This window comes from Haliotis rubra, unplaced genomic scaffold (assembly GCF_003918875.1).
Source record: "Haliotis rubra isolate DU_JTF1 unplaced genomic scaffold, ASM391887v1 Scf302, whole genome shotgun sequence".
In the NCBI taxonomy this organism is placed as follows: domain Eukaryota; kingdom Metazoa; phylum Mollusca; class Gastropoda; order Lepetellida; family Haliotidae; genus Haliotis; species Haliotis rubra.
In genome coordinates, this window is record NW_025766972.1 from 1,067,970 (window position 1) to 1,093,718 (window position 25,749).

At 41.1% G+C, this 25,749-nt stretch overlaps 1 protein-coding gene across 1 annotated transcript in view; it reads right to left on the bottom strand.

Moving 5' to 3' along the window:
- The window catches only part of LOC124282758 (dynein axonemal heavy chain 2-like), a 109,888-nt gene that overhangs the window by 34,146 nt on the left and 49,993 nt on the right, over positions 1–25,749 (bottom strand). Inside the window, 15 exon segments of the mRNA XM_046718785.1 lie at positions 431–563; positions 5,732–5,871; positions 7,182–7,342; positions 7,512–7,679; positions 8,696–8,845; positions 13,015–13,145; positions 15,566–15,651; positions 16,257–16,445; positions 16,673–16,777; positions 17,531–17,755; positions 21,500–21,698; positions 22,298–22,542; positions 23,351–23,509; positions 23,955–24,232; positions 25,208–25,325. Of these exon segments, the coding sequence (XP_046574741.1) occupies positions 431–563; positions 5,732–5,871; positions 7,182–7,342; positions 7,512–7,679; positions 8,696–8,845; positions 13,015–13,145; positions 15,566–15,651; positions 16,257–16,445; positions 16,673–16,777; positions 17,531–17,755; positions 21,500–21,698; positions 22,298–22,542; positions 23,351–23,509; positions 23,955–24,232; positions 25,208–25,325 (2,487 nt within the window).

Below are 25,749 nucleotides of genomic sequence, written 5' to 3' on the forward strand. Positions count from 1 at the left end.
TAATGAAAATATGACAACAATATAGATTATTTATCATAAGAAGAAAATATGTGTAAAAATTATGCTTCCTCACTCCAGATATTTCAGAGGAATTACTACGTCAAATACACATAATAAGAGAATTCATAAGTTGCTATGGCAACCATCTTGAAAACTCTAAGATTCCAATTGCCTGAATAAATTGGATCACCACCCTTTGTGTAAGTTTTTGAGAGTTGCTTGTTTACCTTGTTTACAGAGCAAAGAAATGAAGTAAGAAAATATAAGAAATTACTCCAAACACAAAGGTCAAATAAAGATGATGAATGAAAACATGGCTAATACCAGAACATATGTAGTGTTGAGACCAACTAAGCACTTAACTATTGTGAAAACATGTTTTCATTCAATATCAATATCCAACTGAAAATCGTTTTGATAAATGACCAACCTCTTCCTCACTGCCCAGGGTCATCTCGGCCAGGTACTTGTCGGCCACCTCCAGCAGGGCATCCTGCGGCCACTCACTGAACCAGTCAATCGTGGTACAGTTGACGAAAGCAGGGTACATGCGCATACGGTTCCTGGAAACACGTAGTAACATAACTCACACTAACATTTCAAAACAAAATATCTCAGAAGATTTAGAAAACAAGATCTTTGGTTCCTAATTAAAACTGCAAAACTGCCCAAGGTCTTTCGGCATTCAAAGAACCCAAGACAGTCCGTCGGTAACCTCTGAAGAATGTCATCACACAAAGAGTACTGACAGGTCAAGATACTTTTCCTGCTGACAAAGACAGTTGAGCTAAGCTTTGTAGTTCTGACTCCCTCCCTTTACGATCAAGTTCCTTGTAAACAGGCGAATCAATTCAGCTATGTTTCTGACTTCAAATATATTTCCTGTACAGAGCATTGTTATTTCTGATTTAAGCTAAGTTGTTTATATGGTATTCTGTGAACTTTTGAATTTATAAACATGAAATGTTCTTCTTGATAAAATGGAGCTGTCTCAGTTATCATAGTTACTTTCATGTTTAGTGCCAACGTCAGCAGTAACTCATTCTCTTCCCACAGAGGTTACTCCTGTCATATCTTCCTATAAACCTCTGTTCTAATACGGCCCTTTCATGGTGTGAGTGTTCAGGATTCGTGATTGGTTGCAGTCAGATTTAGTTGTGCAATCAGCGACGTTGTTTCAAAAGTGATCATTCGCAAGGCCTCAGTAATTTCCGTATGCTTTGGGAAAACTAGAACCTCTTCCCCTGCGCGATGCGCAAATGTTTCTTCTAGACAGAACTCAGTCATGTAATGGCAGAGCAATCATCGTCTCCATTGACAACGGTGACGGTGGGGTAGCCTAGTGGTTAAAGTGTTCCCTCGTCACGCCGAAGGCCCGGGTTTGAATCCCCACATGGGTACAATGCCTGAAGTCCATTTCTGGGGTCCCCCGCCATGATATTGCTGGATGATTGCTAAAAGCGGCGTAAAACCATACTCAGTCAGTCAGTCGTTGACAACAGACAAGCTAGCTATTAAATATCTTGTGTGTCACATCAACAAGTCCCCGGCAGAAGAGGGATATTTGTGGTCCCACATTTGCTTGCATTAGTCAGGTTGGATCTAAGTCAATGTAACACGTGTTCTGATTGGATAGAAATAAGGGAGATAATTCATGTTGTGATTTTTTGCCGATAGTGGATTTTACGTGAACCGGGAAATATGGCCGTATTAGAACAGAGGTTCGTAGGAAGATATGACAAGTAACCTCTGTGGGAAGAGAATGGCAGTAACAAAGCTTCATCAAAGTGTCCTGTATGCAATAAAATCAGTGATTGCAGTAGTGAACTACACTGCAAACTATCATGCTAGTCAATGAATCTGACCACCATTCAGGTTTGTTACTTTCTTGTTTAAAACCACACTAAGCAGTATACCAGCCATATGATGGCCGTTAAATAACTGAGTGTGAACCTGACAAACCAGTGATTGATATTGTCAGCAACAATTCACTCATTCAGGCTTTGAGAACATGTAATCAACCAAGTCACAAACTATGATCACCTGATTAATTTAGTCGGTCTTAAATGGAGATAATCTTGTAACAGTTAAAAAGGGGAATGGATTCTGAAGATGGTGATCCATCAGTTGAAATGGAATCCTGATCATTAACTGATGATCATGAACTGACAATCATGTACTGACAATCATGAACTGACGATCATGAACTGATGATCATGAACTGACAGGTAAAATAGCAACGACATTTTAGGTTTACCCAATTAGAAGCCATATTCAGTTGACAATATCTAATATGCAGAGCTACAGATAACTTTTTGGGTCATTGAGTTATGTACTCGCTTGTGTTCATCTCATTTGGGTATCCTAATTTTCCTTTGAGAAACCAAATACCTTGTACTCATCTCACTCAAACTCAATTGGGTATTTTGCCATTTTCCAATAATTTAAAAATATAATAAAGTTTAAATTTGAGTGTTTTTTATTTATATTTGATCTGTAATATGAGAAGCGATAAGAAAAACTGCAAGTTGTCATGTTCATATCCTGAAATAGAACCTCTCAGTATACCTCAGTTATAATATCTATCCACCGGTACGCATATTAAGATTTGACATTTTTGTGTGAACGCGTGTAAGATCACATTTATTGAGTATTTACAAAAATTCAAGCGTACTTGTACGCAATAGACTTAATAGGAATTGAGTTTTCACATAAATATTTGCGTAATTTACGCAGATACGCAGCTTATCTGTACCTCTGAATATGCTACTTTCATCACACACAAAACTAAAAACGGCAGACGCAACAATACTTAAGAATCATGCCAGCCCACTGATATGTTAAAAATAACATCCACGATATCATACCTTTTGTCTGCCACTGAGAAAAAAACCTATCCCATCACCAGAAAAAATAAATAATATTTAAAAATGATTAATAACAGATTAATGTTTAACAACTATTTACATGGACAACTGAAAACTTACAAAATAGAAAATTAAAAACAGGCACCAAACAAAAACAGCAAATTATTAGTAAACCGCTTCCTTTCAACAAATTACTACTCTTGATATTTCTATCAGGTGCCTGATAATTGGTAGTTTCATCATGTTCATCTTTTCAACTGTATTTGAAACATCCCATCATGCATGACAACATACAGAGCGAGAAGGTGAGTTGTACTTAACATGGCTGTGTGCAATATGTCGGTTATGTACCGAGCTACTTGTGGGAGGAAGCAATGCAGGCTCAAGACAGACCCTAGCATGGGTAACACAAGGCTAGAAAGATTCTTAGGGCAAATCTGGAATCAAATCATCACTAGCTACCAGAGACCGCATGACCCAGTGTCGTGTGACACTATAGGCAGCTCAAGACAGACCCTAACATGGGTAACATAAGGCTAGAAAGATTCTTAGGGCAAATCTGGAATCAAATCATCACTAGCTACCAGAGACTAGATGACCCAGTGTCGTGTGACACTGTAGGCAGCGTTCGAAATACCTGCCTGCCCAACCGCCCGGGACGAGTTATTTTCAACACGGACTGCCAGATTCTCAAATTCACCTGCCCAATGGTCGGGTTAAAATGCAGACATGTATATGAAGATGTTCATCATATTTCAGGATAATAAATCATTGTTAATTCACTCGTAAAAAATAAACTATGAATTTCAATTGGATGATGAACCACATCGCTTGTTAAACCTAAATTATTTGCGGGCAGGTAAGTTTTGGTCAGGGCTCGCAAGTTTTACATCTAACAAGCCCTGTGGTCTGGCTGAAATTTTTGGGAGTTTCATACCCTGCTATAGGAAGGTGGCTCAAGTGTGTTACACCAAGCAGGTATTGATACCAGAGTGTATAAGGCCCACAGTGTCAGGGCAGCTTCTACTCATTAGTCAACCGCCTTTAATAATGGTATTCCAGTGGACATTATTATAAAAAGTGTGGGTTTGAAAAGAGAGACTACTTTTCAAACATATTACCGTAAATCGGTTGTTTCTGTGAAGAATTATGGTTCAATATTTTTGAAATCTTGTAAGGAGTTTGCTGTTTGATGAAAACTGCTGTTGTCTGACATTAAAATGTCATGCGTGATTTATTTTGAACAAATTGTTGTGTTCTTCATGGACCCATTTGTTTTCAAATCTCACATGATCTCTAATGACGTCACAGATGTAGTAGAATTGTAGAATTAAACGAAACCTACCTGTAGGTTGAAGTTTGGTTATAATTCTACATAGTCTCTGAAAGGAATGGAGTATTTACATGCCCTCCCAAAGCAATCGTTTTACCCCACAAATATGAATACTCCAAAATGTGTCCATTCAAGAATGCGGCTAACACGCATGCGCTTATCTCACGTGAATACTCAATTCCTTTCAGAGACTACGAAGAATTATAACCAAACTTCACCTATAGGTAGGGTTCGTGTAATTCTACAATTAAATAATCACTGGTTCCTGGCAAAGCTAAGGAAGGCAACTCCGCACAGCAAATTCAAGCACCTTATACAACTGGAGCACAGAAGCATCCTATGGCAAATTGAATCATGCACTGGAAGAATGCATAAAGGTGCATGTTCACATTGAGCCTTGATTTGTATTCTATTTGTGGCCAGAGACGCATGAAGGTAAGATACGTCTATGTGTAATGTTCTACAAGGTGATGATGTGTGAAGGACATTGCATATATACAGCAGAACCCACAGCCATGACGTATGTGCATCGCGCCACGGGGCATTGCGGAAAAGCTGATTTCGTAGAGTGCGCTGCGTAAATGCATAAGAGTTAGCTGCGCGCTGTTTAACGTGATGTACTGAGGCAACAGTCCCCTTTCCATCCTCACTAACTCCTTCGTCACTAGCAGCGCAGCTGCGGAAGGAGCGAAAACATTTCCTTCAAAGATGACATCATAATTTTTCTCACTGGTATATTCATGTGCATTTACTCTAACATGAACAGCATCAATAGATTTTAATAATACTGTTAAGGGTATCTTCAGATGAAATTAGGGATAAGTGGATCAATCATTTCATATTCCAGGAGGTTTTGGGTGGGCTTGTCCTGTACAAAAAATATCAATTTGGGAAATATTCTGAAAAAATAACTCTCCCCCAGGTTTTAGCTGAAAAGGGTAAATTGTTTAGTAACATGCTGGATGTTTGGGAAAATGTTTTGTACTTCATAAAAAAGGTAGGACTTAAAGCAGACCAAAAAAGTATTTGTCTTATCAAGTATATCAGGCCCCACTCTCCCTCTACAGAATATAAAATGAAAGGAGTGTTTCCATATGAATGATTCCAAACTAATTATCAGCAAAAATTAGAATTCTATAGATTTTCATCATCGAGTCTGATAAAAATGTCATAATGAACATGGTTTTTGATGATAGTTAACCAATGATACATATTTATGTTAAAGCATCCTTCAAAAACTGCAATAAAAATGGGTTATTAGTGTGTGTTTGTTGTTGAACGATGTACTCAGCATTATTTCAGCCATGTCAGTGGCCTGTATATAAGCATATCTGGACCAGACAATCAGGTGATTATTAGTAATGATCTATGAAATGCCATCACAGCCGGCCAACATCAACCAAGTCAGTAAGATGACTCTTGACCATGAAGGTGGACACTCCCTCAATCAATTACTGCAGAATACTGTCTCTCCTTTGAGACATGAACTGTGATATAATATCACAGTGATTTAGACCAGCTAAAGACCTACCTGAACGCCTCTCCCACTGGACTCATACACAGGACGACATGGAGGTTGGCTCGGACCCTGTTCACTAGGAAGGCAAACACGCTCTGTACCGTGTCCTCAATACCTTCCTTCTTCACCACGTCCGCCAGAGCAGTGCGTACCTACAAACAATACGTTTCAGTCAGGAGTTCTGTGGTAGAGTTGTGCTTGTAAATATGGCAGCATGATACTACTTCCTTACTGCCCCAACTAAAATCATTACAATTGAAACCAGAGCAGTGCGTACCTACAATACGTTTCAGTCAGGAGTTCTGTGGTGGAGTTGTGCTTGTAAGGATGGCAACATAATACTACTTTCTTACTGTCCCAACTAAAACCATTAGAATTGAATCCAGAGCAGTTCGTACCTACAATACGTTTCAGTCAGGAGCTCCATGGTAGAGTTGTGCTTGTAAATATGGCAGCATGATACTACTTCCTTACTGCCCCAACTAAAATCATTACAATTGAAACCAGAGCAGTGCGTACCTACAATACGTTTCAGTCAGGAGTTCTGTGGTGGAGTTGTGCTTGTAAGGATGGCAACATAATACTACTTTCTTACTGTCCCAACTAAAACCATTAGAATTGAATCCAGAGCAGTTCGTACCTACAATACGTTTCAGTCAGGAGTTCCATGGTAGAGTTGTGCTTGTAAGGATGGCAACATAATACTACTTCCTTACTGCCCCAACTAAAATCATTACAATTGAAACCAGAGCAGTGCGTACCTACAATACGTTTCAGTCAGGAGTTCTGTGGTGGAGTTGTGCTTGTAAGGATGGCAACATAATACTACTTCCTTACTGTCCCAACTAAAACCATTAGAATTGAATCCAGAGCAGTGCGTACCTACAATACGTTTCAGTCAGGAGTTCTGTGGTGGAGTTGTGCTTGTAAAGATGGCAACATAATACTACTTCCTTACTGTCCCAACTAAAACCATTAGAAAAATCACCTACAAATTCAGAGGAACATGGTAGAGCAGTGCTTGTAAGGATGGCCTACTACTTCCTTACGCCCCAACTAAAATCATTACAATTGAAACCAGGAGTCAGTCAGGAGTTCTGTGGTGGAGTTGTGCTTGTAAAGATGGCAACATAATACTACTTCCTTACTGCCCCAACTAAAATCATTACAATTGAAACCAGAGCAGTGCGTACCTACAATACGTTTCAGTCAGGAGTTCCGTGGTGGAGTTGTGATTGTAAAGATGGCAACATGATACTACTTTCTTACTGCCCCAACTAAAACCATTAGAATTGAATCCAGAGCAGTGTGTACCTACAAACAATACGTTCCAGTCAGGAGTTCCATGGTAGAGTTGTGCTTGTAAAGATGGCAACATGATGCTACTTCCTTACTGCCCAAACTAAAATCACTAGAATTGAAAATGGTGGAAACATTTTCAAATTGCTCCAGCTCAACTCACCTCTTCAAACTCATCAGGCTTGTAGAGGTTGGGGACTTCACCACTACTGAGGATGTTGTTGATGTCCTCAAGGAAGCCCTCCTCCACCACCTGGGTGTCGTTGAACAGGAACAACGTCTGCTTGTTCTCTACCCCAGCCTGCCAGTACAGCTTCTTCAGATCTGTTGATACAAGCAATCAGATTTCAAGGTCAAACAGCAATCTACAAGGTTTAGAGTCATGTCAGTTCAAGAAAAAATGCATATGGCGAGCAGACAGAGTTCAAGGTCAAACCATAATGCGAAAGGTTCAGGGACATTGAGATCAAGTGGCACATGGAGGTCTACTGACCATCTCGAAACTCCTGTTTCCTGTAGTGTTTGGTGACCTCGATCTGGAAGGTGGTGTAGTCGCACATGTGAGCGGCAAGACGGGCCAAGCTCTGGCGCCCACTGCCACCTATACCCACCAGCAGCATGTTGCCTCGGGGCTGGCGGATGACACGGATGATCTTCGAAACTGAAACATCAAGGCAGCATATGAACTGAAAATATTCTACATGTCAATCCTGCACAGATACACCGCAGACATATCACAGGCCACAAAAGGAATAATCTGGTACCTTACCATGTTTACAGCATATCAAAAAGAAATTCCGGGACACGACCCGGGTGATTAGTCTGTCAGTGTTTGCTATTTATCAGTCAGAAACTCAGTACATTTGTTCTTCTGATATACAGTCAGGCCGCGTTAGTCCGGTCCCCGATAATCCGATTCCCGCGCCATCCGAACAGACTCAAGCTGTAACCAATCTTGTTTGCTATATAAACACATCAACTGTTGATTCATTAATCTGGTGCTTCAGTCTCCGACTCCGAACTTCAATTATCGGTAACGGATTAGCTAATTCTACTTGTTTTTTGCCTCATCAATCCGGTTGTACATACGGCAGCCATGTTGCCTAACAATAGCGGGGGTCATTATCGGTAAACTTCAATGGCAATTAATACATTGTGAGTTGAACAAGTCATGAGTTTGTGATTTTAATAATTAATAGATCACACTTTGTGTTAGTTTGAACAAAACCTGTCATATTTTTTATTTTTTTTATAAACACACATTGTGTCAAAGTTACTGCCTTAACAATTTATTTTTAAATATCCCAGTAATAAAGTCAGTATACACGTATACGTTCTTTTGTCTTTATCAGTCAAGTAAAAAGGAAGTAACGCTACTGCAGTGTGGTGTACTGGACTTGTTTCACTGTCCGAACATTTTTGATGAAAAACGTCACTGTTTGGATTAACGCGGCCTGCCTGTATACACCAAGCTGTCAAAGAACATGAAGAACAGATTGTACCTTGTCGTGATTTGAACCCAGAATTTACAACACGACATACTTTCTAAAGGCCAACCAACACTCCATTTAAAAACTACACTACTCAAAAAAGGTTACGCCCCACCTGATTGTTTCCTATTACTATACCTAGTCTGTCAGATGGTGAGATAATTTTGTGGCTACACGTCAGACTCACCGTGTTCGATGGCATCTCTGAAGAGGACGAGGTCCATGCTGACCACCCCAGGTGTGGTATTGTACTCATCCAGCATCTCCAACATGTGCTTCTTCAGGATGGTCAGATCATGTATGTCCTCGTACACCTGCTCCGAGTTGATGTAGTCACCTGTACAATATACACTCGATTGAACATCACAGACACGATACAATCATGATCTAATACTCTCCTACCTTATACAAGGTACAGTTGGTGTAGTCACCTGTACAATATATACTCCATTGAACATCACAGACACGATACAATCATGATCTAATACTCTCCTACCCTATACAAGGTACAGTTGATGTAGTCACCTGTACAATATACTCTCCATTGAACATCACAGACACGATACAATCATGATCTAATACTCTCCTACCTTATACAAGGTACAGTTGATGTAGTCACCTGTACAATATATACTTCATTGAACATCACAGACACGATACAATCATGATCTAATACTCTCCTACCTTATACAAGGTACAGTTGATGTAGTCACCTGTACAATATATACTCCATTGAACATCACAGACACGATACATTCATGATCTAATACTCTCCTACCTTATACAAGGTACAGTTGATGTAGTCACCTGTACAATATATACTCCATTGAACATCACAGACACGATACATTCATGATCTAATACTCTCCTACCTTATACAAGGTACAGTTGATGTAGTCACCTGTACAATATATACTCCATTGAACATCACAGACACGATACAATCATGATCTAATACTCTCCTACCTTATGCAAGGTACAGTTGGTGTAGTCACCTGTACAATATATACTTCATTGAACATCACAGACATGATACAATCATGATCTAATACTCTCCTACCTTATACAAGGTACAGTTGATGTAGTCACCTGTACAATATATACTTCATTGAACATCACAGACACGATACAATCATGATCTAATACTCTCCTACCTTATACAAGGTACAGTTGATGTAGTCACCTGTACAATATATACTCCATTGAACATCACAGACACGATACAATCATGATCTAATACTCTCCTACCTTATACAAGGTACAGTTGATGTAGTCACCTGTACAATATATACTCCATTGAACATCACAGACACGATACATTCATGATCTAATACTCTCCTACCTTATACAAGGTACAGTTGATGTAGTCACCTGTACAATATATACTCCATTGAACATCACAGACAGGATACAATCATGATCTAATACTCTCCTACCTTATACAAGGTACAGTTGATGTAGTCACCTGTACAATATATACTCCATTGAACATCACAGACACGATACAATCATGATCTACTCCATTGAACCTTATACAAGGTACAGTTGATGTAGTCACCTGTACAATATATACTCCATTGAACATCACAGACATGATACTCATGATCTAATACTCTCCTACCTTATACAAGGTACAGTTGATGTAGTCACCTGTACAATATATACTCCATTGAACATCACAGACACGATACATTCATGATCTAATACTCTCCTACCTTATACAAGGTACAGTTGATGTAGTCACCTGTACAATATATACTCCATTGAACATCACAGACAGGATACAATCATGATCTAATACTCTCCTACCTTATACAAGGTACAGTTGATGTAGTCACCTGTACAATATATACTCCATTGAACATCACAGACAGGGATACAATCATGATCTAATGCTCTCCTACCTTATACAAGGTACAGTTGATGTAGTCACCTGTACAATATATACTCCATTGAACATCACAGACACGATACATTCATGATCTAATACTCTCCTACCTTATACAAGGTACAGTTGATGTAGTCACCTGTACAATATATACTCCATTGAACATCACAGACAGGATACAATCATGATCTAATACTCTCCTACCTTATACAAGGTACAGTTGATGTAGTCACCTGTACAATATATACTCCATTGAACATCACAGACAGGATACAATCATGATCTAATACTCTCCTACCTTATACAAGGTACAGTTGATGTAGTCACCTGTACAATATATACACTCCATTGAACATCACAGACAGGATACAATCATGATCTAATACTCTCCTACCTTATACAAGGTACAGTTGATGTAGTCACCTGTACAATATATACTCCATTGAACATCACAGACAGGATACAATCATGATCTAATACTCTCCTACCTTATACAAGGTACAGTTGATGTAGTCATATACAAGGTACAGTTGATGTAGTCACCTGTACAATATATACTCCATTGAACATCACAGACAGGATACAATCATGATCTAATACTCTCCTACCTTATACAAGGTACAGTTGATGTAGTCACCTGTACAATATATACTCCATTGAACATCACAGACAGGATACAATCATGATCTAATACTCTCCTACCTTATACAAGGTACAGTTGATGTAGTCACCTGTACAATATATACTCCATTGAACATCACAGACACGATACATTCATGATCTAATACTCTCCTACCCTATACAAGGTACAGTTGATGTAGTCACCTGTACAATATACTCTCCATTGAACATCACAGACACGATACATTCATGATCTAATACTCTCCTACCTTATACAAGGTACAGTTGATGTAGTCACCTGTACAATATATACTCCATTGAACATCACAGACAGGATACAATTGTGGCGGATATATAATATTGTATTTTTATAGTCATGTACATATTAGTTTTAATATTATTAATTTTATGAATGTTAACAGTTACATTGCAGTTTCAGGGATATCGTTTCATATTTGGATATTTATGGATGCGTGTGTATATTAACTGTCACTTTGCATTGCAGGTATAATATTTCTTATTTATAGTAATGAATGTTTTTATCAACAGGTCTGTTCATTTTGAAACTGACTATACTCATCTTAAAAGCATGTCTATTAATAGCTATGTAGTCAGTGCTATTCTAGTTTAATTAAGGGGGTTAGGTAGGGCCATTACATTATTATGTGCCCTCAGTTGATCCAATCTGATTGGATCATTCAAACTCTTGCCCTCTTTTACTAATTCAAATCTTCACTTCACTGTCACTGCTTGCACCGACAAGACTTTATCCCATGTTGGAAATTTATCTACTTTATAAGATCACCACAGGTCAGTTTAATCTTTTATATCAATTAATCAGTGTGTATACCTTTAAATGTTATATTGTTAATGCTTATGTGTAAATATAAACTGTAACTTGTGTGTAAGTGTAAAGTTAGGTTTAGCTTGTTAGGGTCACTAAGCTAAATTGCAATCCAATAATCTTTTAGTATCCAAATAAATGATTCAGTTCATTAAAGTGTTTTCTCTCTCCTATGAGTGAATAGTTATATATTTGCACGTTTGACTGATTGATTTTATAAATGAAAGAAAGTATAGTGTGTATGTGAATGTAAATATGACTGCGATATAAGTTTGAACTGCTTATATTATATCCTAGGTTTTTGAAATGGTAGAAATATATATATATATATATAGTTTAAGCTATTGAAGCTTTAACGTTGATCATTGTTTATACAGATTGTAATGCGTACGCTTGACTGGCTTGGCGGCTTGACAGGGCTGTACTCTGCACCCTAGTGCCATACACCGGGTAGGCATTATATTGTGCTTGATTGTATGTATTTATGTAGCATTGTATACTTTATATTTTCTATCTGGGCATGTTTATAGGATTTATATGCCTCTACCTTAACTATATTTGTCATTAATATGTAATCAGTAAATCAAGGAGTGATCGCCCCTTGTAGTTTATTTGTCTAGAATGTGTGTCATAGTAGTATTTCATCTAAAGGATGTGTGACGGATTTTAAATCTTATGTATATATTATGACTTTGTATTTATTGAACCGTGTATTGTTTCAGGGTGTTGTTAATAATGGAATAAAAGGTCTCACCCCGTAACCAGTGTCCTGGATAATTTTGTTGACATCCCCACTATCCCGGTTACACAATCATGATCTAATACTCTCCTACCTTATACAAGGTACAGTTGATGTAGTCACCTGTACAATATATACTCCATTGAACATCACAGACACGATACATTCATGATCTAATACTCTCCTACCTTATGCAAGGTACAGTTGATGTAGTCACCTGTACAATATATACTCCATTGAACATCACAGACAGGATACATTCATGATCTAATACTCTCCTACCTTATACAAGGTACATGTATCTCGACAAGATAACCTGGTAATATATTCCAGATACAGAACTCATTCAGCTTCACATTCAAACTAGACAGTAGGTTTATCACCCAAGTAGTTAATAGATAATTTTGTTCCTACCAAATATAGGTGGTTGTTTGTTGGGGCAGATGTTGTGGAAGGTCTGGTCAAAGAGACTGCCCAGTTTCTCCGTCAAGATGGCCACAAACGCCTCCATGTCCTTATCATCCACAAGACGGTCAGAGAAAACTCTGGACAAAACAAAACAAGATATGAATGTGAATACACAAAGCCATTTAGAAAGTGGTCAGATGTAAGGTATGTTATATGCTTCTGCTGTGGCTGAGTGGGTTAGACAGCTGACTTTGTGTGCTGGCGATTGGGTGCCTGACACTGAGGGTGTGGGTTTGAATCCCGGATGGGACTCAACCCAACAAAAGTACTAGAATTTGTACTTTACTAAGAAACTGTAATCCCAAATATATCATACATTAAAGATATGAATGCCACCATATTCTTCTCATCCACTAGATGGTAACTTGATATTTCAAATTTAAATTTCTAGATGTCTCATGAACATTTCCTGAAACTAAGCCAATTCCAGCTGTGGCAATGGTCGATAAATATTCTGGACAGACAATCCAGTGATTGATTTAGTGATCAATGATCCACCTTGTGGAGAACCATGAACTCGACCAAGTCAGCAAACTTGACCATCCCATCCATTAAGTCGCTGCTTATGACAAGCAGTGGTTGATGGGACATATACCAATCTAACCTGAAATCTCTAAGGGGGGCATGTTACCTGAAGCATCCATTAAGTCGCTGCTTACGACAAGCAGAGGATGATGGTAGGGCTTCCACGGGTACTCGAGTACTCGAGGACGAGTCGGGTTCAGCTGGACTCGAGTCCATTTTCAAGGACTCGAGGACTCGAAAAGGGGAGATAACTCGAATTATTTGACGTTGACAGACTGTCTGCCATGTGCTAAGCACGAGCGGCCGTTCACGTCTAATATTAAGATAAGATATAACTTTATTATCCCGGAGGAAATTCTTATACATCCAAACTGTCTCAAAATGAATATATACACAGTTCACAAAAATATACACAATAATTACATGCTCAAAACGAATGCTATTTACAAATAAATCTGACATGATATAATTCAATTAACCACATAGGTAAAGAGGCTGAATAATTCTAGTTGTTATCACATGGTGATAATTCAAATATTTGTTGCATTCACGAATACTTGATGGTATGAAAGACTGTCGAGCTCTGTTTGTTTTGAAGGAGGGAATCGACAGCAGCGTCTAAAAGGAAGTAGTTCAAAATGGTGAGATCAAATATATCAACTATCAAATCTAATTTTAGCTGCCTTTTTGACAATCTGGCGCTCATAGATAAAGGGAATATACTCGAAAGACACTCCAGAAATTTTGCAAGCAGTATTAACAATTTTGAAAAGTTTGTTTTTGTTGCGATGAGACAGATCCCCATACCAACATAGAAAATTGTAGGTCAACACACTTTGAACAAAGGTTTGATAAAAAAACTGTCATTACGGTTTTGTCAATGCCTTGACGATAATAATGTTCAGAATCAGAAATTAGGCCAGTAACAGTGGCGTCATCTGCAAATTTCACAGTAAACAAGTCATATATTGACAAGTAACAGTCATTGGTATACAATACGAAGAGAACGGATGAGTAAACACAGCCATGTGGATCTCGAGCAGGGGTTGAGAGAAAAGAAGATTGATAGCCATTGACTATGACATACTGAGTTCTATGTACCCTGAATTCTTTAACCCATCTAATAATGTGTTTATTAACACCTAAATTAAATAGTTTACTCCTCACACGGTGTGGCTGTATGGTATTAGATGTTACAAGTCTGCAGATGAGAGTAAATATTATACATCGTTTGAGATTTCACTTCTTAAAATGATTAGGTAACTATCTTGACAATTGATAGACATGGAGAAAGATAAAAAAATTCAAATGTATGGGCGTATCTTGATCTGGATAGTGAAAAGAGCAAAATAACCATATGTCGCCTGTGCGGTATATCACTGTGTTTTGCAGGCAGTACAAGAAGTACGAAGAAAAAAACATTTGTCAAGTAAACATCCAAATACTGATTCTGACCAATAGGAAATGTTAGTCACATGACGATATGAAGTCGGAAAGAAGTAAGTGTTCACTTGTGTGATCGGAACACGTCATGCAATGTACGCTATCGTTTGCTTGAAAGGTATGAATTTCGAGTACTCGGGTCCGAGTCGAGTCTCATCCCTCGAGTACTCGAGTCCAAAATAATGGACTCGTTGAAGCCCTAGATGATGGGACATATACTAATCTAACCTGAAATCTCTAAGGGGGACATGTTACCTGAAGCATCCATTAAGTCATTGCTTACGACAAGCAGAGGTTGATGGGACATATACTAATCTAACCTGAAATCTCTAAGGGGGACATGTTACCTGAAGCATCCATTAAGTCATTGCTTACGACAAGCAGAGGTTGATAGGACATATACTAATCTAACCTGAAATCTCTAAGGGGGCATGTTACCTGAAGCATCCATTAAGTCATTGCTTACGACAAGCAGAGGTTGATGGGACATATACCAATCTAACCTGAATCTCTAAGGGGGACATGTTACCTGAAGCATTCATGGATCCATAATCTTGTCATGGCATGTTTTGTGTCATGGTAGTCCTTGTGAGCTCGCAGCAGACCTTGGAACACCTGCAGCAACACACAAGTACAGTCAGCACAATTTCTTAGGAAAAGCTACTGACAAACGTTATATTTTTCACATGTTCTATCACAAGCATGGATCAATCCTAACTTTATTCAATCTCAAGCAAGAACCAAGATCTGATTTTGATAAGATCAAATTTCCACGTTTTGTGGCCTGACATACATTCAGCCAAGTTACACACTTCGATCATATCCAGTGTGAGAAATAGCCACTGGCTCGCTAGCCCGTGGCTGGTATAAATCAAGTCGGGCCATTAAATCTCCACAGTCACTGGCCCCACTGGCTAGGGGAATTTTCATGGGATCATTTTGTAAATATATCACTCTCTCCGACTTGTTAAATTATAATACACTTAGAAATCATGCAAGATTATGGCCTGATAAAAATTTCACCACATCAGCGGCTTAATGATGAAACCTGTGTTATACCGACAATATCTTATTCTGATTTATTTTTGTAATCTTTTGCTTAGTTTCTACATTCAAATTTCGGGCTAGTGAATATTTTGTGGGCTAGTAACTGTCAGGCATAGATAGCCCGACTGGCTAACAAAATGTGGAAACTAATTCGCACACTGATGATATCTCACCCTAGATATGTCCCGGAGATTGAAGAGGTAGTGTATTTTGGTGGGTGTGGGGAGGAACTTGGCTACAATGGTCTGGTACATCTCAATGGTTGCCTGGGTCATGATGTCCCCGATCGGTTTCACTTCCTCCTCAAAGTCCTGCAGCTTCTGGTTGATCATGCTGCCAAAGATGCGCTTGATTTCCGATTCCTGAAGTATGAATGGTAGGAGATAGTTAAAGTGTCCATATTTTCTTACATTTAAACATGAACATGATTTGGTCTGATGTCATGAATAATAATCATCATTTTATATTCCAACCAAATATCCAAGATGTATCATATAGCAACATGTATTTGTGATTTATTAATAAGCCTGATACTCTCCAACTGAGGGATGAATCTGTAGAGGGATGAAGGTAAGGATGATGGTGTTACCTGTGGGAAGGTCATGTTGATGAGGTTGAACCGACTCTGTAGTCGGCGTGAGATGACCATCCTGCCGCCCCCTGGTGGACCCATAGCAACACACAACAGCATGTCCTGGAAATACAGGTATCATACATCTCAGAATCATGTGCTGACCAAAGTGAAGAACAACAATCACTCAAAGAAGTGACCAAAGTGATGTTGGGGAGTTGTCAGTAATTTAGACCAGACATTAACTAAAATACATTCTGTGCTATGTTAGTGATAAGAGGTCGGCACATCACTTAAAAAATATAGTTAGTGTTACAAACGGCTCAAAGATAAACCCGTGAAGATCTGGGTTATAAATCATCTTCAGTAACCCATGCTTGTTGTAAGAGGCGACTAACAGGATCGGGTGGTCAGCCTCGCTGACATGCCATCGTATCCCAGTTACGTAGATCGATGCTCATGCTGTTGATCACTGGACTGTCTGGACCAGACTCAATTCTTTACAGACTGCCGCCATATAGCTGTAATATTGTTGAGTGTGGAGTAAAACTAAACTCACTCACTCACTCCTCACTCCAGGATACTGATCATAACTGAATAGATAAATGATGTACAGGATAATTGGAGATGCTTTGAACTGTATTGCAGTTAATTCACAGGGTGACAAAAAGAATCAGACATTCCAACCAACAATTCAGATACTCCAGCTCACCTGATTCTAGCAAGACTAAGAAGACCAACTTTACATCGGGAATTTCAACGCCTTAAACCACTGGGTCTTATTGGACCATATTTCAACCTCTTAGCATTTTAAAGAGAATTTTAATATTTTAGCCCCTTGTCGACCCAAATTTAAACAGCCAGTTGTTGCCATACCTTGATGTATTTGACAGTCTGTTTGGTTCGGTCGTACCAGAATCCATAGTCCAACCAGAGTTTGATGAGTTCCAGAGGAGGCTGGGACCCGAAGGTGTCCTTGGCCGGCATGTTGAAGTCGTCCATGAATGTGATCAGCTTCTTGCCACCGATAGGCACGTACACACCTTTGGTACGCTTCTCTACACGGCTCTCTATGATGTCTTGTACATTGTTTGATGTAGTCTGTGGGCAGAACATTATTTGTATACTGTCAAAGTGGTATACAGTTAAACCTTGCAATTCTGGATCCTGTAAGACAGAACACCCAACCTTTGTAACAATGTTCAAGGCTACGTCTATGTATTACCAAAGGAACATTACTCTGTACCCTTCATTAATTAATTTGACAAACAGCAACACAAGATCTATCTCCCAGTAATACAAGACCTCACCCCAGCAACACAAGATCTATCTCCCAGTAATACAAGACCTCACCCCAGCAACACAAGATCTATCTCCCAGCAAGACCTCACCCCAGCAACACAAGATCTATCTCCCAGTAATACAAGACCTCACCCCAGCAACACAAGATCTATCTCCCAGTAATACAAGACCTCACCCCAGCAACACAAGATCTATCTCCCAGTAATACAAGACCTCACCCCAGCAACACAAGATCTATCTCCCAGTAATACAAGACCTCACCCCAGCAACACAAGATCCCATGGAAAAAACACCTCACTCAGGCAGCACAAGACCCAATCCCAGCACACAGTAAAGTGTGTCCACCATCAGCCAAAACCCCACTCACAGCAACACACAGCCCTCCCCCGGAGCACCACTAACACCCACCCAAAGCAAATCAAGATCCCTACTGCAGCATCAGAAGATTCTCCCCAACAACACAATACCCACTCACCTACTGCAGCATCAGAAGATTCTCCCCAACAACACGATGCCCACTCACCTACTGCAGAATCAGAAGATTCTTCCCAACAACACAATGCCCACTCACCTACTGCAGCATCAGAAGATTCTACTGCCCCAACAACACAATGCCCACTCACCTACTGCAGCATCAGAAGATTCTCCCCAACATGCCTTCTCCACAACAACACTACTCACCTACTGCAGCATCAGAAGATTCTCCCCCAACAACACAATGCCCACTCACCTACTGCAGCATCAGAAGATTCTCCCCAACAACACAATGCCCACTCACCTACTGCAGCATCAGAAGATTCTCTCCAACAACACAATACCCACTCACCTACTGCAGCATCAGAAGATTCTCCCCAACAACATAATGCCCATTCTCACCTCACCTACTGCAGCATCAGAAGATTCTCCCCAACAACACACATTGCCCACTGACCTCACTGCAGCATCAGAAGATTCTCCCCAACAACACGATGCCCACTCACCTACTGCAGCATCAGAAGATTCTCCCCAACAACATAATGCCCACTCACCTACTGCAGCATCAGAAGATTCTCCCCAACAACACAATGCCCACTCACCTACTGCAGCATCAGAAGATTCTCCCCAACAACACGATGCCCACTCACCTACTGCAGCATCAGAAGATTCTCCCCAACAACACAATGCCCACTCACCACCACGATGCCCACTACTGCAGAATCAGAAGACTGCAACATCAGAAGATGCCCACTCACCTACTGCAGCATCAGAAGATTCTCCCCAACAACACAATGCCCACTCACCTACTGCAGCATCAGAAGATTCTCCCCAACAACACAATGCCCACTCACCTACTGCAGCATCAGAAGATTCTCCCCAACAACACAATGCCCACTCACCTACTGCAGCATCAGAAGATTCTCCCCAACAACACGATGCCCACTCACCTGCAGCATCAGAAGATTCTCCCCAACAACACGATGCCCACTCACCTACTGCAGCATCAGAAGATTCTCCCCAACAACACAATGCCCACTCTCACCTACTGCAGAATCAGAAGATTCTCCCCAACAACACAATACCCACTCACCTACTGCAGCATCAGAAGATTCTCCCCAACAACATAATGCCCACTCACCTACTGCAGCATCAGAAGATTCTCCCCAACAACATAATGCCCACTCACCTACTGCAGCATCAGAAGATTCTCCCCAACAACACAATGCCCACTCACCTACTGCAGCATCAGAAGATTCTCCCCAACACAATGCCCACTCACCTACTGCAGCATCAGAAGATTCTCCCCAACAACACAATACCCACTCACCTACTGCAGCATCAGAAGATTCTCCCCAACAACACAATGCCCACTCACCTACTGCAGCATCAGAAGATTCTCCCCAACAACACAATGCCCACTCACCTACTGCAGAATCAGAAGATTCTCCCCAACAACAACAACACAATGCCCACAACATAATGCCCACTCACCTACTGCAGCATCAGAAGATTCTCCCCAACAACACGATGCCCACTCACCTACTGCAGCATCAGAAGATTCTCCCCAACAACATAATGCCCACTCACCTACTGCAGCATCAGAAGATTCTCCCCAACAACACAATGCCCACTCACCTACTGCAGCATCAGAAGATTCTCCCCAACAACACGATGCCCACTCACCTACTGCAGCATCAGAAGATTCTCCCCAACACAATGCCCACTCACCTACTGCAGCATCAGAAGATTCTCCCCAACAACACAATACCCACTCACCTACTGCAGCATCAGAAGATTCTCCCCAACAACACAATGCCCACTCACCTACTGCAGCATCAGAAGATTCTCCCCAACAACACAATGCCCACTCACCTACTGCAGAATCAGAAGATTCTCCCCAACAACACAATACCCACTCACCTACTGCAGCATCAGAAGATTCTCCCCAACAACACAATGCCCACTCACCTACTGCAGCATCAGAAGATTCTCCCCAACAACACAATGCCCACTCACCTACTGCAGCATCAGAAGATTCTCCCCAACAACACAATGCCCACTCACCTACTGCAGCATCAGAAGATTCTCCCCAACAACACAATGCCCACTCACCTACTGCAGCATCAGAAGATTCTCCCCAACAACATAATGCCCACTCACCTACTGCAGCATCAGAAGATTCTCTCCCAACAACACTGCACAGAAGATTCTCCCAACAACACAATGCCCACTCACCTACTGCAGCATCAGAAGATTCTCCCCAACCACACCTACTGCCCAGAAGATTCTCACCTACTGCAGCATCAGAAGATTCTCCCCAACAACAATGCCCACTCACCTACTGCAGCATCAGAAGATTCTCCCCAACAACATGCCCACTCACCTACTGCAGCATCAGAAGATTCTCCCCAACAACATGCCCTCACCTACTGCAGCATCAGAAGATTCTCCCCAACAACACAATGCCCACTCACCTACTGCAGCATCAGAAGATTCTCCCCAACAACATAATGCCCACTCACCTACTGCAGCATCAGAAGATTCTTCCCAACAACACATTCCCAACAACACAATGCCCACTGACCTACTGCAGCATCAGAAGATTCTCCCCAACAACACGATGCCCACTCACCTACTGCAGCATCAGAAGATTCTCCCCAACAACATAATGCCCACTCACCTACTGCATCATCAGAAGATTCTCCCCAACAACATGATGCCAACTCACCTACTGCAGCATCAGAAGATTCTCCCCAACAACACAATGCCCACTCACCTACTGCAGCATCAGAAGATTCTCCCCAACAACACAATGCCCACTCACCTACTGCAGCATCAGAAGATTCTCCCCAACAACACAATACCCACTCACCTACTGCAGCATCAGAAGATTCTCCCCAACAACACAATGCCCACTCACCTACTGCAGCATCAGAAGATTCTCCCCAACATTATGCCCACACACCTGTGCCGACATGTTGACAGAGAGGACACTAACACCCACCCACACCAAGATCCCTACTGCAGCATCAGAAGATTCTCCCCAACAACATTATGCCCACTCACCTGTGCGGACATGTTGACGGAGAGGATGCTGTACACCTTGGCATCCAGTTTGCCAATAGTTGATTCAGCAACAGATGTCTTTCCCGTGCCGACCGGGCCCACCAGCATCACAGGATGGTTGTTGTCAATGAGATGCTGAGTCAGGTATTCGTAGCGCACCATGTCCACTGTAGGCACAATCAGCTTGAAGAATGGCAGACTGAAACCAAGCAATTATTGCAATGTATACACAGTGATTTATCTAAACATGCTCAGACACCAAATTCACATCCAAGTCCACAGTCAAAACCTGTACAAATACCCAAACTGAAATATATAAATGTCACATGTAACACAAGTGGTCTCACCTAAGGCTAAAGGTTGAAAAGGGGCAGTGCGTAGCCTAGTGGTTAAGGCGTTCGCTCGTCACGCCGAAGACCCCGGGTTCGATTCCCCACATTGGCACAATCTGTGAAGCCCATTTATGGTGTCTCCCGCCGTGATAATGCTGGAGTATTGCCAAAAGCGGTGTAAAACTAAACTCACTCACTCACTAAAGGTTCAAAATTACCTCAGTGAAGGCGTACCCGGATGGGGTTGAGATGGTCTCAAACACCTCAGAGGCAGCTTGGGATGAAGTGCAAATCTGATCAATTGCTCAGTGTAATAATTTTAGCACTCTGAATATACACCTTGTATGTGGAAATTTTCGCGATATAAGTACTCACACTCAAGATAGAACTTGTGCTTTGGGAAGCATCCATTTTACTTGTATGGGGGAAACGCTGATGATGACACAAAGTAATCAGAAACACTCACGTTGGATTAAACTTCCATCCGCCCTTGAGCTTGTCTTCCCAGTGCACCCACGTCTTGTTCTTGGGGTCCACATAGTACTCGTAGATGGTGTCTTTGTTAGGGAAGGTGCCCTCTGTTTCACGGATGTAGTTGTCAATCTTCTTCCTCCCATCCTCATCAATGGAGCAGCAGATGGACCAGATCATACAGAACTGGAACCACAGCTCCACCATACGGACAAAGTTCTCTGTGTCGCTCGAGTCGACCTGGCGGACAAGAAATTAAATTCTAAAGACCGTCACCACAGGTTTCTAATGCAGTTTCTCCCTCACATACACTTTCACATAAACTTGCTTTAGAATGAAGTAACTAATTTTAACAACAGATTAAATTGTTGTTTTCAGCAATATTCCAGCAATATCATGATGGGTGGACACAAGAAATTGCCTTTACACATTGTACCCATGTGGGGAATCAAACCAGGTCTTCGGCATGACAAGCAAACACTTTAACCACTAGGCTACCCTACCACCATGAATCAAGTGAGGGGAAGAACTGCCAATACTCAACCAGATGATATCCATGAGAAGTCACACAGCTAACTTCTCCATTGGTGGATCCAAGGGTGGGCTGGAGGTTTGAAGGGGTGGGGGTGTTTGGGAGGGGACATTTTGAAAATGACTAAAGACCACATTGAAGTTAATGTTTTGCTTTAGCGGGGCCAAGGCAGGGTTCAGGGGTTCAGATCTCCCACTCCCACCCCCCTCCCACGAAAATTCCGGGATCCGCATATGTTCTCTATGTACTGCATTGATGTCATGTAACAATGGTTTTGTTCATACATAAACTTGGGCTCATTTTCTCGATATACCAACCCATTTAGCTGAAACTGCTACTAACTGAAGTTAAAGCTGAAGGACATTATTGCACAAGGCAGGAAAAGGGAGGCAACTCGTGGGTGAGTGATTTTCCGGTCACTTAAGGGAACTAGGGATACCACATAACCGTCGAAAGGAGAAGGGCAAAAATGCAATATAGCATAAGTCAGGAAAAGGAAAAATCTTAAATTATTACCCCATTTTCTTGTGTTGCCAGACTGTCAAACAGTTTGCACAGAGAAGAAACACCATTGAGTTCAGCAATGGCGATCAACTCTTTGCAGTTGGCTTTCTTGAAGTCTAGGATTTTGACAACGAATTTGTCAAACAAGCGACGAAGTTCTTCGATCAGGGCCTACAAAGAGAAGAGGACAATCAAGCAATACAACCAACTCGAAGAAGGATTTGTAAACTTTTTTGGGCTAACTTGATGTGAGAAATTTACAGCAACAGAAGCTTTGAAACATTAGCATGAAAAGCATCACATATTTTTAAAAGAATGACAGCTAGTGTCTTCTCATTCTTACATTTGCTTATTTTTCAAATTTCAAGTGAAGATCTCAATATGACCAAGTCTCTGGTTACTGTTTTTACCATGTGTTTAAACTTCAGTTTCAACATCTGAGCAAAATACCTTCAGTCAAAGAATTGCTCGTGTTCAAATGTTGGGAGAATGTTTCCTAAACACCACTAAAGTCAGCATTCTGAACAGGTGACAATGTTTTGGAGTGTGAAGACAACTTACGGAGGATAAAGTACCTAGGAAGCCAAAAATTGATGAAATCTCGTTCCGTCCATACCTTATCTTGTTTTTTTTTCAGCCAGGACTCCACGAATGGCTGCCAGCCGAGGTCTTTGTAATCAGCATACACCATGCCACTTCGCGAGACGGTGGCAGGAGATGCGACTGCAAGGTCCTCGACCTCAAACAAGAGTGACACCTGTTCTGGCATCGAGATACGCTCTCCGTTGATCAGTGTCAGAATCTTATTGTCGTCCATCACAGAGTTCATGCTCTCGATCCACAGTGTGTCGACAGGCCCGTCAAATACGATCCACTTCTCCTCTGGTTTCTCATCTGCAGGAAGATGCTTTGTGAATATAATCCGTTCATCTCCAACTAATGATGTTGTGCAAATTAACTCAAACACAGGATTAGTCTATTGAAATTCTACTAATCCCCTGCATCCAACCTTTTTTTACACCCATCACTGTGAAAAGTTGTTTAAGAAACTATCATGTTGTTATGTGTACAGGTAGGCATAGTTAACCGAGGGGGGCACAATGGTAGGAAGAACAGCACAAACACACATGCTACATAGTATATGTACAGGTTGGCATAGTTAACCGAGGGGGGCACAATGGTAGGAAGAACAGCACAAACACACACTGCACATGCACTTGGTGGCACGTGGTCCTGTGCATAGAGCTCAGGTCACAAATCAGTTGAAGTTAAGCAACGTTGAGCTCGGAGAGTCCTTGGAAGGGTGACAGGGTTTAGCAGCTTGACTGCTGAGAGTTCCTGCCCCACAATGAAACACATGTGGTCTCACCTAGGCATGTGAGTTTGTTCAAAATTGTCTCTGTTCACCAAGCAGAAAATGGGTACCCAGTGGGATAAGTCATATGACTATAACCTTCTAGCACCTAACAGGCAGCTTGGGTTATCCGGGGTAATCATGTTGTGCTGTTTGTGCATGCTTTGAGCATGCCCCTTTGTGGTGTGGAGTATTAAGCGGTATACATGATAAGTACCCTCATTATTATAATATACATGTAGTAAATGTCGTTATTGACTAACAAGATGCACCGAACAGCAGATGTCAAACCAAATTTGGGAAAATAAAACATTTATAAGATCCTAACTGTGATGAACGAACACAAGGCATAAAGGTCTGGCCCTGTGACTGATATTATGAACATTGATCCAGGGAATCAGGCTAGAATGTCCACACTCAACCAAAGCTCACCACCCAATCCTGATGGTCACCGTTAAATATCAGCACAGGGAACCAATTGCAATCGTCAAGACTGCGCAACTTAGTCCACTGACCTGCACATGTCTGCCTCATTACGCTGGACAAGACCCCGTCTGTCCATTCATTTGTGCTGAGGTCAAACTCTCCGTACAGCTCACCCAGGGAGAGAGCTTTGGGATTCAGTGGGAAGTCCTGTAGTTAAAAAAGTACATGTCAGCCTTGGTAGTCAGGTATTCTCACATCAACACACAGAATAAACACATATGTTCTTTAATGCAGCAGTGACTAATATTCCCAGTGTATCACATGACCTGAATAATTTAATATGACAAAATGAGTGAGTGAGTTGGGTTTTACACCGATTTTAGCAATATTCCAGAAATATCACGGCAGAGGACACCAGAAATGGGCTTCACACATTGTGCTCATGTGAGGAATCGAACCTGGGTCTTCGGCGTGACGAGCGAACGCTTTAACCAGTAGACTACCCCACCACCCCTATGACAAAATGAAGTAGAGACTGAAAATCAAGAGCCCACGCCATTAGGCACACTGAGTCTGCCAATGTCCAACCTATCAAATTCCTTATGGAGCAGTGGTGCTGTCAAAACTGAAA